General features: G+C 37.2%; 1 protein-coding gene across 21 annotated transcripts in view; it reads right to left on the bottom strand.

Moving 5' to 3' along the window:
- NRXN1 (neurexin 1) overlaps window positions 1-13,644 on the bottom strand; it is a 1,120,109-nt gene that overhangs the window by 564,493 nt on the left and 541,972 nt on the right. For all 21 annotated transcript variants that reach the window (XM_082427614.1, XM_082427616.1, XM_082427619.1 and 18 more), the window contains one exon: window positions 9,634-9,756. In XM_082427614.1, the coding sequence (XP_082283740.1) occupies window positions 9,634-9,756 (123 nt within the window). The remainder of the gene's footprint in view (window positions 1-9,633; window positions 9,757-13,644) is intronic.

Below are 13,644 nucleotides of genomic sequence, written 5' to 3'. Positions count from 1 at the left end.
CCAATTCAAGGCATGTCCAATTTTGAGAATACCAGTAAAATTATTCCACATTACCACAAAGTATAATCTTCTATTAAACACCCTAGTGTGAAGCTTGGTTGCCAATTTATTTAGTGATTCACTCTTCAACTCAACCCCATCCCTGTTCATCCTGCCATATTTCTCTGCCAACCCCATTAAAAGCCTACTTAGTCCCGTCTTTACCTCCAGAGTGATCATTGTACCTACCTGAAAGGCTGAAGTCAAAATTAACAAAGATGTGAACTTGCTTTCTAAAGCACAGCGTTAAAGTACTCTTATCATTGCTAGTCATTCGCTCCCGGCATCCTGTTCTTGTCTAAATAAACTGTCATTCACTTTCTTCAGAAACTCAAAAAAGGTCATTTAAATTGCAGTCAAGTTCTTCCAGGTATTAGCTTCACTACTCAGTTTGGCGTAATTGGAAATTTTATCGAGCTTACCCTATCCCATCATCCCTGATATTAATGAAAATATGAATTAGAGCCAATCCCAGTCTCAGCCCTGGGAAGATGCACTGAACCTTCTTCCCAAGTGTAATAAAGATTGAACACCCCCCTTTGTGGGCCTCCTTCAACCAGTCTGACAGATTCCCATTTCTTTAGAAAAAACAATAAAATACTAGGTGGCATTTTAAAGGAAATGCCTGTAATTAAATCATAAAAGGCATACTTTTTGTTGCACAAGAAAAATTGCCAGCATACTTAATTGATTTTGATGTTAACAAACTCATTGGTATAAAAACCTCTCCCCTGAGCTGTACTTAATGCTCCTTGATTTCCATACCTCTTTACTAGTCCTTGATCCTGACAACGGCATCCCTTGGCATGTTCTCTTTTCAGTTATTAGTTTGCTCTGATTCCTTCTCTGCAAATGTGTTTTTTTTTTAATACAAAAAATGGCACTGTAAACAGCTGTCTATCCTACCTCCTCCCCACTACACCTCCTTCTTGTCTATCCCAAGCAAAAATACTATTAAATCCTTAGCAATTCTGGTTTCTCATATGACATCATTTTTCTCCCCTTCTTCAGTTCTTTTGTTCAGTGACCTCAATACTAGTCTGTGTGGAACTACCTCTTGGGTAGCAAATAAAATTAGCCTTTAATGATTTTCAAATATAAATCACTAGAGACACCAGTAACATTGAATTAACAAGCTAAATAGAATGAAGAATATGCAAAGCTGAAAAACATTACTTGGGCTTTTCTATCTCTTTGGGTTATTTTATCTTTTTCATTATATTAAAATCTGAGTCTTAACTTGGTGAACCCACCCTGATCCTGAAACTGTCATGTTTTCTTCTTAAAAGCTACATTAATGAACCAACTGACAGTAAGAGAATATCCAGAAAAAATATTTCTAATACTTGAAATTAAATATTACTCCAAATTGTCCAGTTATTGGCAGCTCTGAAATAGGGAAGCACATTTTGTTCAGCAGAACTGAGAAAGAAGTTCAGTGATAAAACTAACACGTATTGTCTGTTTTCTTTTCTCAAAGGAATAGAATACGTATGCAGAGCATACATAATAAAAAAGTAGTAAAAAATCATTGGAGCAACCATGGCCCAGTTACAAGAAAAAGCATTATGGCCCACGTTCAAGAGCCTATTCTTTCCTTAATAAGCATATATAAATTGCATTGACAGTAATGGCAGATATGCTTGCTCATGAAGGAGAATTAGCACCTTAAAGCCATTATCCACTGCCTAATAAAACATTTACTGCTGCCTGTTAAAAATCCTTTTTTCCTCAGAATTTCTTCCCATGTTTAATCCTCAGTTGGCAACGTAGCCACCTCTACTATTGTATACATATATCGACTAAGAAAAAATAAAGGACAATGAAGGAGAAATATTTTTAAGGCTCCACTCGTTAAAAAAATGCAGCATCTTTCCTAGAGATTTACTGGAAAAGGAGAATTTGAAATTAACAAAATGCCTCTGATCAAAGTGTCTGGGGCATCCAGATTGATGATAATCTCCAATAAGAAACAACCACCTGGGTGGTGTGTTTGCACAGAAATCTCAATTTCTAAATCAAATCTTTCTACCAAAACAGATAGCAAGATTTTATGCTGAGCCTTGCTCTGAGTTGGGTTAAATTTCTGCTGCAGAAGAAAATGACCACCCCTCCCCAGCCTTAGATCCACTTGTTAATTCACTGAAAGGTATTGAAAGTTACTGAGTGTGTACTGTACATATAAGTCAGGTGCTGTATTAGGCAATTAAGAAATAATTTTGAGAGAAGAAGACTTAGCTCCTGTTTTCACAAAATTCGTGGTCTATTGGGGTAAGGCAGACAAAACCAGGTAAGAAAATAATTAACTATATGATGATAAAACTCAGAAAATGCCATGAATTTGATGAACAGCATGCTGGGTTGGTAAATATGGAATGCAGGCAAGTGCCTGAGTGGATATTTACGTAAAATTTGAAGAACTAAAAGGAGAAAGCCATGCTAAGAACTGGAGAAAAGGAAGCGGGGGGTGGATTCCAGGAAGGAGAGACAGATGAACAGAGGCTCTCAGGTGAGAAAAACCCAGAGAGTGTGGCTGGAGAGTCATGAGTAAGTGAGGTTAGTGCTCAGATGAGATGGGAAGAAGAGTCAGGGGTCAGATGTCACAGTGCCTCCTGATTCTATTAGGAGCTACTGAAGGCTTTTAGGCAGACATAAGACATGAGTCTGTGTGTGTGTGTGTGTGTGTGTGTGTGTGTGTGTATTTGATCTCTCTGTTGTGGATATAATAGAGTGTAGACAATACGAAGTAGAGTGTTTATAGAAGAAATGGAAAAAAGGGACAAAATAAGATAGTCTCGCCAATATAATTGCAGGATTTATTAATAATGTACAGAATGATGGAGAAGGAGGAAATAATGCAGGTCCCAGCTTCCAGGCTTGGGTAACTGGATATACAGTGAATAATGTTCAACAAAGGACACACACACACTAACATACACACACAAAAAGAACACACAATTCCAGATATTTTAGACAGACTAGGTGATATGTTGAAACCCAAGGACTCCCTACTTAGGGATCCCATACAGTGTGTAGAACATTTTCTCATCTGAGTTCTGGGGAATCTCTCTCTTCTTGGGCTTCTTTGCTGGTTGCACAACTGCTTACCCTCATGAGCCTCGGTGAGGTTCAGACATTCCCAGGAATGACCTGAGTATGTACTGTCCTGTATTCAACAAATACTTGACTTAACACTATGTATAACTCTGATTTAAAGATGTGGTCAAATGTAGGACTTTGCATGAAGAGTTTCCAGTGCTTTCCTTTAAATTTTTTTCTTGTTCAGTGATTTCTGAACTTGCTGTAAAATTTAATAAGAAATGTCTATTGCTTTCCTGATTCATGGCTGGCTTCATGTGGCCACTAGAGTGTTTGAAAAAATCTCATTCCAAACTGATGCCTCAATGGCAAGGTTCCATTGCATCTTTGGAAACCTTTTTTATGCTATATAACTTAAGGCTGACTTTTTATTCTTATGAATTATTGACTTTCATGAGATCTTTGGCAAAACATAATTTCCCAAATATGAATCACCCTGATGACAGTTACTGTGAAAAACAAAAAACAAAACATTGTCTTTAGTTCTGAGAAGCAAGATGCTGGGAGCTGGGGGAACAGAAGAGGTGGGGTGGAGTACAGGGGGGAGAATATGCATAATTTGTGTGAATCATCAATGTTTACTCAGTTTATATGCCCATTCATCTTTGAACTCTGAGAAAGAGCAAGTTGGTTTCCACAACTGAAAAAACTTTCAACTCCTACACAACAGAGAGAGGATAGAATATAATTTCTGCTCTAAGGCCTTGGCAGTTTTGAGAAAGAGTAAATGGCAGGCTAATTTACTGAAATGCTGGTTTATATTTTGTTTTCCCTTCAGTTCTAAGAAACTAGCCAAGTCCCTTGTAGCACTTTGCCTCAAAGGCTTTTACTTGGCAGAAAGTGGAAGACAACTTTCTGGAAAACAACACCTTTTCAATCTTTTCTGAAGGCCTAGTTTGCAAGGTGTTCAAGAAAGGAAAAAGAAATGAGCAGAATGCATTCGAGGGCTGAACTGGATGAGGCAATTACCCCTGACTAGGAGAGAGAGATGAACATCGGTGGGATTTAGCAGTACTGAGTGCCAGCATCCTGCTCTCTGGTCAGGTTCAGAGTTTCAGAGAGAACTGATGAGGTAAACCTCGGCGGACCGAACCACAGCTCTTCAGTGACAGGAGTCAGCAAAGACCCTTTGCCTCACCTAGGACAGGAGCAACAGGCTTCTTATCGCTTAAAGGACAAACCTGGAGAACTGTCTTTTTGGTGAGACCCAGTGAAGACAGAAGCCAACAGGAGCTTCTGCATGATCCAGGGTGTGGGTGGAGTGGGGGTGACGGCACATGACTGATTAAATATCCTGTAACCCCAGAAGAAAGGCCTAAGGTCTGATTTAAATTGATATAAGGTCAATTAATAAATGTGCCATCTCTTGCACCCCTGAGTTGGTGCACTAAGACTCATAATTTTAATAATACCTCCTGGAAAAAAAATCTGTTAAACAAATGTGTTTGTCATTCAAATTTGCCAATTTTGAAAGGGAATTCCTTTCCTTTCAGATCATAAGCGAAACCTTACCAATGGCCTATGGATTCCTAATGAAGTCTTAGGTGCCAGAGTTTCCCAGTATTAACCAGCCAAGGAGACATGGGTGACTTCACCATGAAGAAACAGTGCATGCCCAGGAGCAGAAGAGTGGAAACACGTGACATTAACTTTGGAATGATTCCCAAACAGAGTCAATTCTCTCTGAGTTCTCCTTTGAATTCATCACTTATTTGTTCCTATATCGATAAGCCAACTACATCCATATAAGTATCTGTTAACTCTGCTTCCTAACATTATGATTGCTGGTGAGAGATAAATGCACAACCATTTAAGTAACAAAGGAATGATGTATTCACTGGAAGTTGAAGAAAGCAACTGACTAATATAGAATATAACTATTCATTTAGAAGTTTGGTAGGAATCTATGCGACTGAAAAGATATATCTTAAATTTTAATGAAAATTAGATGGCAATTCATTTAGGGAACATTTCTGGAATTTTCTGTTACAATGATCATTTTCATACTCTATTCATCACTTCCTAATTCACAATGTGTTGCACTGATTTTAAAAGCATGCTAATGTTCTACACACGACTGTAATTAAATACATAAGAATGGGAGGGAAAAAACGAAGCTGAAATAAATAAAACTAATTGTATTTCAAATGACTACTATAACTACAGTAAAGGGAAAGGAAGGAAGGAAAAGGAAAGGAAAAAACGAAGAAAGGAACTAATCAAAGTTATTTATCAACTTAGCATTTGACCATACACATTAAATCTTAGGCAGTAAGGACTGAGAAGAATCACAAACTAATCGTGAATTGTTTTTAGTCCATAGTCCTCGTGGTAGTATGGGCAATTTAAAGCAATTTTGAAACTATTGTAGATGCATGACTGGATTGGGCAAATGAGAAAATGACATCACTGGGAGCCAAGATTCCACCTTGGAAATAGGGATATGAAAACATGGAATGGGGGAGTCAAGAAACAATGCTGTAGATGTGGAGGTGCTAGTGTGAACTCATGTTTTCTAAAATACGTGTATATGAATTTTATGTGAACGTGTAATTGATATGTATGTACGTACATATTTATGTGGAGAAACCTATTAAGACATATATATGTATATATCTATATGTGTGTGTGTATATATATATATATATATATATACAGGTATATGTATATATGCTTGAGTATATTTCCTATCTTAGTCTCCTGAAAAGGTCACAAAGCAGCACTGAGCATACCAATAGCAACCACTTAGATCTTGGTCTGTAATATAATTCTCCACTAAATGGAATGTAAATGTCTGATTCCAAGGCTGAGGCATGGCAGGTAAAAGTTGTGCCTGAAATATACTGTTACTGTTATGACAGAAAGTGAGGAAGTGCTAAAAAAAATGTTGGCGTGGAGGCATGTCACAAGATCACAGAGACCAACTTCATGGGATTCACAGTGGCCCAAACAGGGACATTTTAAGCACCAGAATAATTAAGTGAAGTAATTATAAACTACTTGATAATATAGAAACTTGTGGGTCTATACCAATAAGGAAGGAAGGAAGGAAGGAAAGGAGGAAGGAAGGAAGAAAGGAAGGAAGGAAAGAGGAAGATGATGAGAGAAGGAGGAAAAGAAAAAGAAAAGAAGAAAGGGAAAGAAAGAAAAAGAAAGAATGAAGGGATAGCTCTTGTATATAGTAGAATACTAAGTGCTGACTCTAAATGTGGAAAGAGAGATGGAGTTTGAAAATAATCACTTGTAACTACTGTGTTAAAGACTGGATCAGGCAAAATCTTCAGTGGATGATACATCTAGGGCAAGTTTTTGATGAAGTACAGATATTTTCATTGTCTTAATATGTCTCTCCACAGTTTATTAGTTGTAAGGGAGAAAAACATACTGTTCAGTGGAGAAACTGGGCAACATGTTGACCAAGCATTAAAATCATGAGTCAAGGACATGGACATCATTTCCCTCCAGATGGGATACTGTAAGAAGACCACACCATCAACAGTGTATTTCATCCAAGAATGCAAAACCTGAATATAATCATGGCGAAACATCAGATAAGCCCAAAAAGTGACTTTACATTGATAAAAGGTCGGAGGACTATATATCTTTTTAATTTGTCAATGTCATCAAAGACAAAGAAAGTCTAAGGTAATGTTTTCCATTAAAGGAGGCTAAAGAGACGTGAAAACGAAATGCAATGTCTGGCCCTAGACTGAATGCTCTGATGGAAGCAAAAATGCTACAAAAGACAACATTGGGTCAACTGACAAACGGGGAATATGGATGAGAGAACAGATAAAACCATAAAGCAGAAACTAACACACCATTGTAAAGCAATTATATTCCAATAAAGATGTTAAAAAAATATTGTATCAATGCTAAATTTACTGAAGTTGGTGACTCTTTGTTCTATAAAGGGATATCTCTATTTTTAGAAAATGCACACTGAAGTATTTAGAATGAAGGGCTATTAAGTATATAACTTATCCTCAGTTGGTTAAGAAAAAAATGAGAGAGTGAAAATGTCAAAGCAAATGGGACAACGCGCTCACCATAGTAAAAGTATATCAGTGTTCTTTGTACTTTTTTACTTTTGAAATTTTTTGTAAATTTGAAATTATTTCTAAACAAAACTTTTTTAAAAAATGTGTTGTACCAGTCTTTTGTTTCTATACCTTCTTCATTCACTGTAGTACAGGACTTTACTACTTTACATCCTGAAGTAGTTAGTACATTGCACAGGATTCATTTTGCTCAAAAAATATTCTCTTAGCTTACTTTCCAGCTTAAATGCAGCAACTTCCAACTGCCTGAAAACCCATGAAATATGAATTCCTTCATTTGGAGCACTGACCTATTGGCCCCCAAAGGCCATTCTAGCCGTGTCAACAGTCCTATGGTTACATGAAACAAAACAAACCCTCTCTGTTCCCTGAACATAAGTCTGTCTAGCCCCATCTAAGCCATCCTTCCCTGTGTGGAATGCTCTCCCAGATACTTTTATCTTCTGCATTATCCTTTCTTTACAGCCTAGTTCAGATATTATCTATTGCTTTAAGCTATTCCTGAAACCTTTAAGCTCTTCCGAACCCCAAGAACGTGAATTGTTTACTCAACCGTTTAGTACATTACATGCTACCCTAGATGATCGGTTATCATGTGATTTTGATATGTGTGTATATACTATCCTCATAAAATCATGTTATGTCCGGGAAAGTATTCATCATAGAGTCATACATATATTAGGATATTAATAAATATAAATAAATGAACCATGAGTCAAAAAGCAAACAAATTTTTTAAAGTTAACAAATAAACAAAATTAAAAAATAAACCTAGGTGCTCTCTCAGTTCTGATAACAATGGCATTTCAAAGAAACATAAGTCACTTAACCTCTTTGGACCTCAGCTTCCTCATCTATAAAATGAGAATGTATATACCCTATCTACTTCATAGGGCTGTGTGAGATTTGAGACAAACTTAAGGTACTGAAGAATGTTCTACTGTGATTCTCACATGTCCTTGTCCCTGGCAGTTATTTCTTCCCAACCTCTTGCACATGACCTTAGACCCTGTTAATTTCTACCCCTTTTGGTAAAACCGAGATTGTCCAAACAGCGAATGCTAATCTATAGAAACATTTCATTCCTCTTCCAAGAACTGCCTTTAACCAAAACTAGCTGAACTTCAGCTAACACTCCTGCCAAAGCCCTATAAAAATTCTGCCTTCCTTCCCTAAGTTCACACAGTTTCTTTAGAGATTTCATTCTGCCTTCCCTCCTTAAGTTCACAGTTTCTTTAGAGATTTCTCATGTTTGGCAATGTTGAATAAAGGCTTATGCTAATGGCTCCCTGGTTGATTTCCTTCCTGGGAGAATAAAATGACATAACATAGCAGTGGTTTTCAAATGCCAAGCCATGGACAAGCTGCATTAGAGTTCTTCTGAGAGATTTTAAGAAAAAATAATAATAATGATGAGCTCCTCCCACACTTTCTGTGGTGTCTGGTCAGGAATTGATCCTTTTAAAGCTCTTCAGATAATTCTGAAACAAAGCAAGGTTGCCCCCACGTGTAGAAAAAAGTTTTGGAACGCCATAAAGGGCTAATGAAATACAAGCTGGTAAGAGATCTATGAGTTGGTAGTTTGCTTCCTTTGAACTCAGGAATGATTCTCTTTAAAGTTAAAATCCCATACATGATATTTCTACATTGATACAATCACCTGATCTCTGAGTATGGAAACCCCCTTGAGACTGAATGTAGAACAGACACTTCTCTGCTGCACGAGGACTGTCTTGTGTCTTGTACTAGAATAATTAACAGGGAGATATTCTCTAAAAAAGAAAAAGGAGCTAATATCCCAGCGGGTCATGTGCTTGAAGTTATTTTCAGCAGAGAGAATAAAGGTGCACCGATTCCTCTTTCATTCGGTTTCCCTGTGTCTCCGGGATGCACCTTTATGTGGCTCACCTCAGTCAGGAATCTACAAATCAGGGATTGAACTTGACGTTCTTAACATTAGAATTTAACCAACGGAGCTAAATGGCCAAAAATGATCTATTAGAGCTTAAAATAAAAAGCAGTTCACCTGACAGAATGCCAACATATCTATCAATATACCCCAGAAGCTAAAAAGTATAACTTGCTGCTGTTCATTGCCCAAATATATAAGAAACAAAGAAATTGAACAGAAATTGGCATCCAAACAATAACTTCAATATTTTATAAAGTCCTAAGATATTTATCAAGCCATAAAATTAAAATATAACTTCTTCTTGCATTATTAAATGGAAAAGAACATGACAAAAATTGTTGCTCATTTGAGAGAAAAAAAACACTTAACATGCTGCTTATTAAATTTACTTGTTGCTGGAAGAACTGGAATAAGAAATGAACTGTGTGTATCAGCTTCAAGTTGTTCACTTGGTTTTCAAAGTCAACTGAGAGAAACAGGAAAGTCTAAAGCTTCAACAAGGCAAAGGTGATGGGGCCTTACCTGTCATGGCCTGTTGATCATCCACCGTTAACTTTAAACTTTTTCCTCGACGAACCACACGCACTGTGTGCCATTCGTTATCATTGAGGTTATAGCCGGCAAAAAGGGTCTCGGGACCTTTGCCTGTAGAATATGCCAAACAGTCATTATGGACACTCAGAATCAGTCAAGCAAACGAACCTCACAGAGAGTGAGAGAAAGAGACAGAGGAAGGGGGGAAGTGAGGGAGAGGGAGGAGAGAGAAGAGAGAAAGAAATGAAAGAAAGAGGAGAGAAAAAGGAGACAGAGAGAGGAGAGACTGGCTGGATCAATTCTCAAGCCCATTAGAGTCATAGCAAGCAAGGAAAATTACGTTAACAGACATTCAGCTGTAACACTTTAAGAAGGCTCTTTAACATTACACATCGATCAAAGACAAACGAATGCACCTGTTGTCATAAATAGGCACAGTCAATAGAGCATTGGGAAGCCTCCCAAATCTGCACACACTTTTCCCTCCCTCAGGAATTCTCTGATTTTTGCCCTATCAGTTTCTTGCTAATGAAGTAGCTAGCAGTCATGAAACCTCTGACCTTGGGGAGAGATGTGACCACAGGTCATTAGTTAACCATTTTCAGTGAATGGCACCTGGCTGATTAGACCGGCAAGGAGGCAGCTCTGGGTACGAGAGACTATGTGATGGCTGCTCTTCGCTCTTACATCATGTACCTCCAATGTTCACCAGCTTCTTAAATGTATGGAATGTTGTGTCTGAGAACTAAGTCTGGTGGAGGCACAGACAGTGGATACAGGTAAAAGAATGGACTCTTAGGAGGTGAAGAAAGTGAAAAAAAACACTGCCAATAAAGGGCCGAGTGTTGAGTGGGAGGGAAGAAAAAACAAATGAGATTAAGTAGCAGTACAGGGAAGTGGTGCCCAGCTAAGGACCAAAGGAAAGAGGACAAGAAGTATAACCTTCTGGAAAAGCAACCGCAAGTGAACCCATGTCAACCTGTGCAAGTTGAATTTAAATTGGCTTAGGGCAGAGAGGTTATTTCAGGAGGTATTTTGAAATTATTGAAATGACAAAGTTAGACAAATGTCTCTCTTCCACATAAAAACGAAGGGAAAAAAGAGCTTTCAATAGAACTGGAAATTTTTTATTAAAAAATAAGCATTGCCAATAATCTGATATTATGATTCATTTAAAAAAATCATGAAAAGTTTTTAATGATACATTTTTTGGTGACAGACTTTGTCCTGTTTTTTAGGTACTGACATTTCTATATGTATACTAAAATAACTAAAGACATGACACTGAGTTGAGTTACATGACTTTCAACTAACTCAGGATCAGGATGGGGTTCACAATTTCTTCCACCAAATTCTATCAGCCAAACCAGCCAATGCCCAAGGACCATAGGAGGATGTATGAAAAGGCCAAAGAGAAGAAGAGAGAAAAATAAATAAATTAGGGAATCAAGTACTAGAAGAAACCTCAGCAGTCCGTCCAACAGGAGATCACTGTTTGCTTTTAATTCCATGGGCTATCCAGCAAGCCCGCTGATTTCTCTCTTAGGATATTACTGATGATACTAGTTCTGTCTTCCTTGGTTGGGGTTTCTCTGAGGCTTAAAATGAGCCAGTGACATAAGCTAAATTTTGCAGGATGAACTGCCTCCTATCTTTAAACAGAACCATCATTAAAATTAGTAATCATCTCTTTTTGTTTCTTTAGAGAAGTTAAATTGCATCTGGATACATGAATAAAAACTAGTCTAGACAGAACCGTTTTGAGAGATTGATCACTAAATATCTAGAGGAAGCCTGTTTAGTTCAACAACTGCAAAAGTGCTTTGAGACCAATTGCTGAAAGCGAGTTCCAGGATCAAAGGAACTCTTTCTAGTTTCAACAGTGAAGAAAGAAGTGTTTAGTAACTCTGCAGAATCTTATCATCCTACCAGCAGCAAGGGCCATTCTGAGTTTTGATCTTTGAAAAGAGAATATATCATCTTAAAGCTATTTTTATAGGGCAGATCTTTTTTTCTTAGAAATGTGTGCTTTTAAAGCAGCTTCACTCCCGTTCTCTTAATTTAAACGTGTTTTGTCAAGAAAAAGAAGCATAAGGATGATATCATCATTATACCCCACTCTGGGCTTGATCTTGCAGTAAAATCATAATGCTTCATCTATGAAACAATAATTTCCATAACAACAGGCACAAAACCCAATTAAAAATAACCCTTTGGTTCATGAAAATCTCTGTGGGCCAACTTCAAGCTCCTTCCTTGCATTATTAAAAATGTGAAGAGATTAATTTAGGAAGACAGGGTTTTTTTTTTTAAATGCACTTAATATTCTCAGTTCAAAACAATGTTATCTATGCAACATGAAGTGTTGTGGAGAGTGCACTGGACAGGGAGTTAAGAATTGTGGTTGCTAGTCCTTAATTTGCTACTAAGAAAGAAGTTAGAGGCTAGTAAATGCTTATTATGTACCAGGCACTTTATTTATTAACTTATTTCATCTTTACATTATTATCATTTTGCATATATGAAACCAAAGGCCTAGAAATCTAAAACGACTTGTCCCGAGGTCACACAGCTAAAATGTGATAGAAAAGTGTTCCGTGCTAGGTCTGACCTACTCAAAGCCTGCATACTTTCCCCTGCATTATACTGCCTCCCAGCTAATGTGACCTTTAGATAGCAACGTGACTTCCTAGTTTCCTCACATCTAAATGAAGAAGCTAGGAAAGTTGCTCTTTGTCATGACTTCCAGCTTGCTCTACAGAACAATCACAATGTTAGGAAATCTTACACACCTTCTGCATAAGTCATGGTGGAAAGAAATCTCTAAAAAATACACTGCACCTCTACTCAGGGATACTGAAATGGATGGTACTAAAGACATGATACTAGTTTGGTATTAGATCTGCCCACAATCAGCAATTTGCTAAAACGTGCAGCTTCTTGTAGTCTCAAGAAGTCAGACTTACAAAGTGAGGAGATGGTCTAGAGGATGTCTGCAATGCCTTTGAGATGTCACATTCTCACAGACATTTAAAACATATGTATTTGGTAAAGGAAGATGGGTTAACTGTTGAAATTTTGAATTTCAGAGTCATTTGTCCCCATGGCAAAATTGTAGTCGTTCAAAGCATTAATGATCTGAATTCCTTTTAAGATTTCTTTTTCCTTTTGGGATATCAAAACATGTCTCATTGGTACTAACACCTTACTCCCAGCATTAATGTGAGTGTTATAGAGTGAATATCTACAAAACTGGGGCAGTAGTTTTATTATTATTTTAAAATGTTGGAATTATTTTTTTCTACCTGTAATTACGCATAAAGAATATAAAAATCACATAAAGGGGAAGTTGCTCTGCTGTTAAAGAAGCAGGCTAGCTTGTCCCCCAAGGCATCACCCAGAACCCCTGGATTCTGCAGAACCCTCTAGGGGGCTCATTTCTCCCTTTAGGAAAGTGATGAGTTTCTTTATCAGAAAACTCCAGCAATGGCTTTTAAAAAACATTTCCAAGTAACCCTTTGCTCTTTAAAGTCATATTTAAAAATACAGATTTTCTTCACTTATAAATTAAAAAAACTGTTTTTCTAGAACATCATTTATTATCCATATCAAGGTCCAGAGTTATTCAAAGCTACCCTTTTTAGTCTATCTGCATTATCAGCCCTTTAGCATGCATTTTCAACACTCCTTTAATTACAAAGTCCAAGTTCATAAGCTCTCTCTCGAAGATTTTATAGGCCATATCCTCTTATGTCATGTGAGTTACGGAACAGATTGCCTTTCCTTATTTCTATCCATCAGGAAACCAAGATTTAGGAGTTGTGCTTAATTTCAGCAACTTGATTCTTTTCTTTCCTTTAAAAATACCCCCTGAATATTGACTTTTCTGCCTAATTAATTATTTTAAATTATTTTTGCTAATCACTTTAAATTCTATTTGAAAGTATTTGGGCCTAAGTCAATAAATGAATTTATTTAATGAAGAAAAGAATAGCTTCC

Source organism: Balaenoptera physalus (assembly GCF_965194825.1).
Source record: "Balaenoptera physalus genome assembly, chromosome: 15".
In the NCBI taxonomy this organism is placed as follows: Eukaryota; Metazoa; Chordata; class Mammalia; order Artiodactyla; family Balaenopteridae; genus Balaenoptera; species Balaenoptera physalus.
This window is presented reverse-complemented; position numbering and strand designations above follow the sequence as displayed.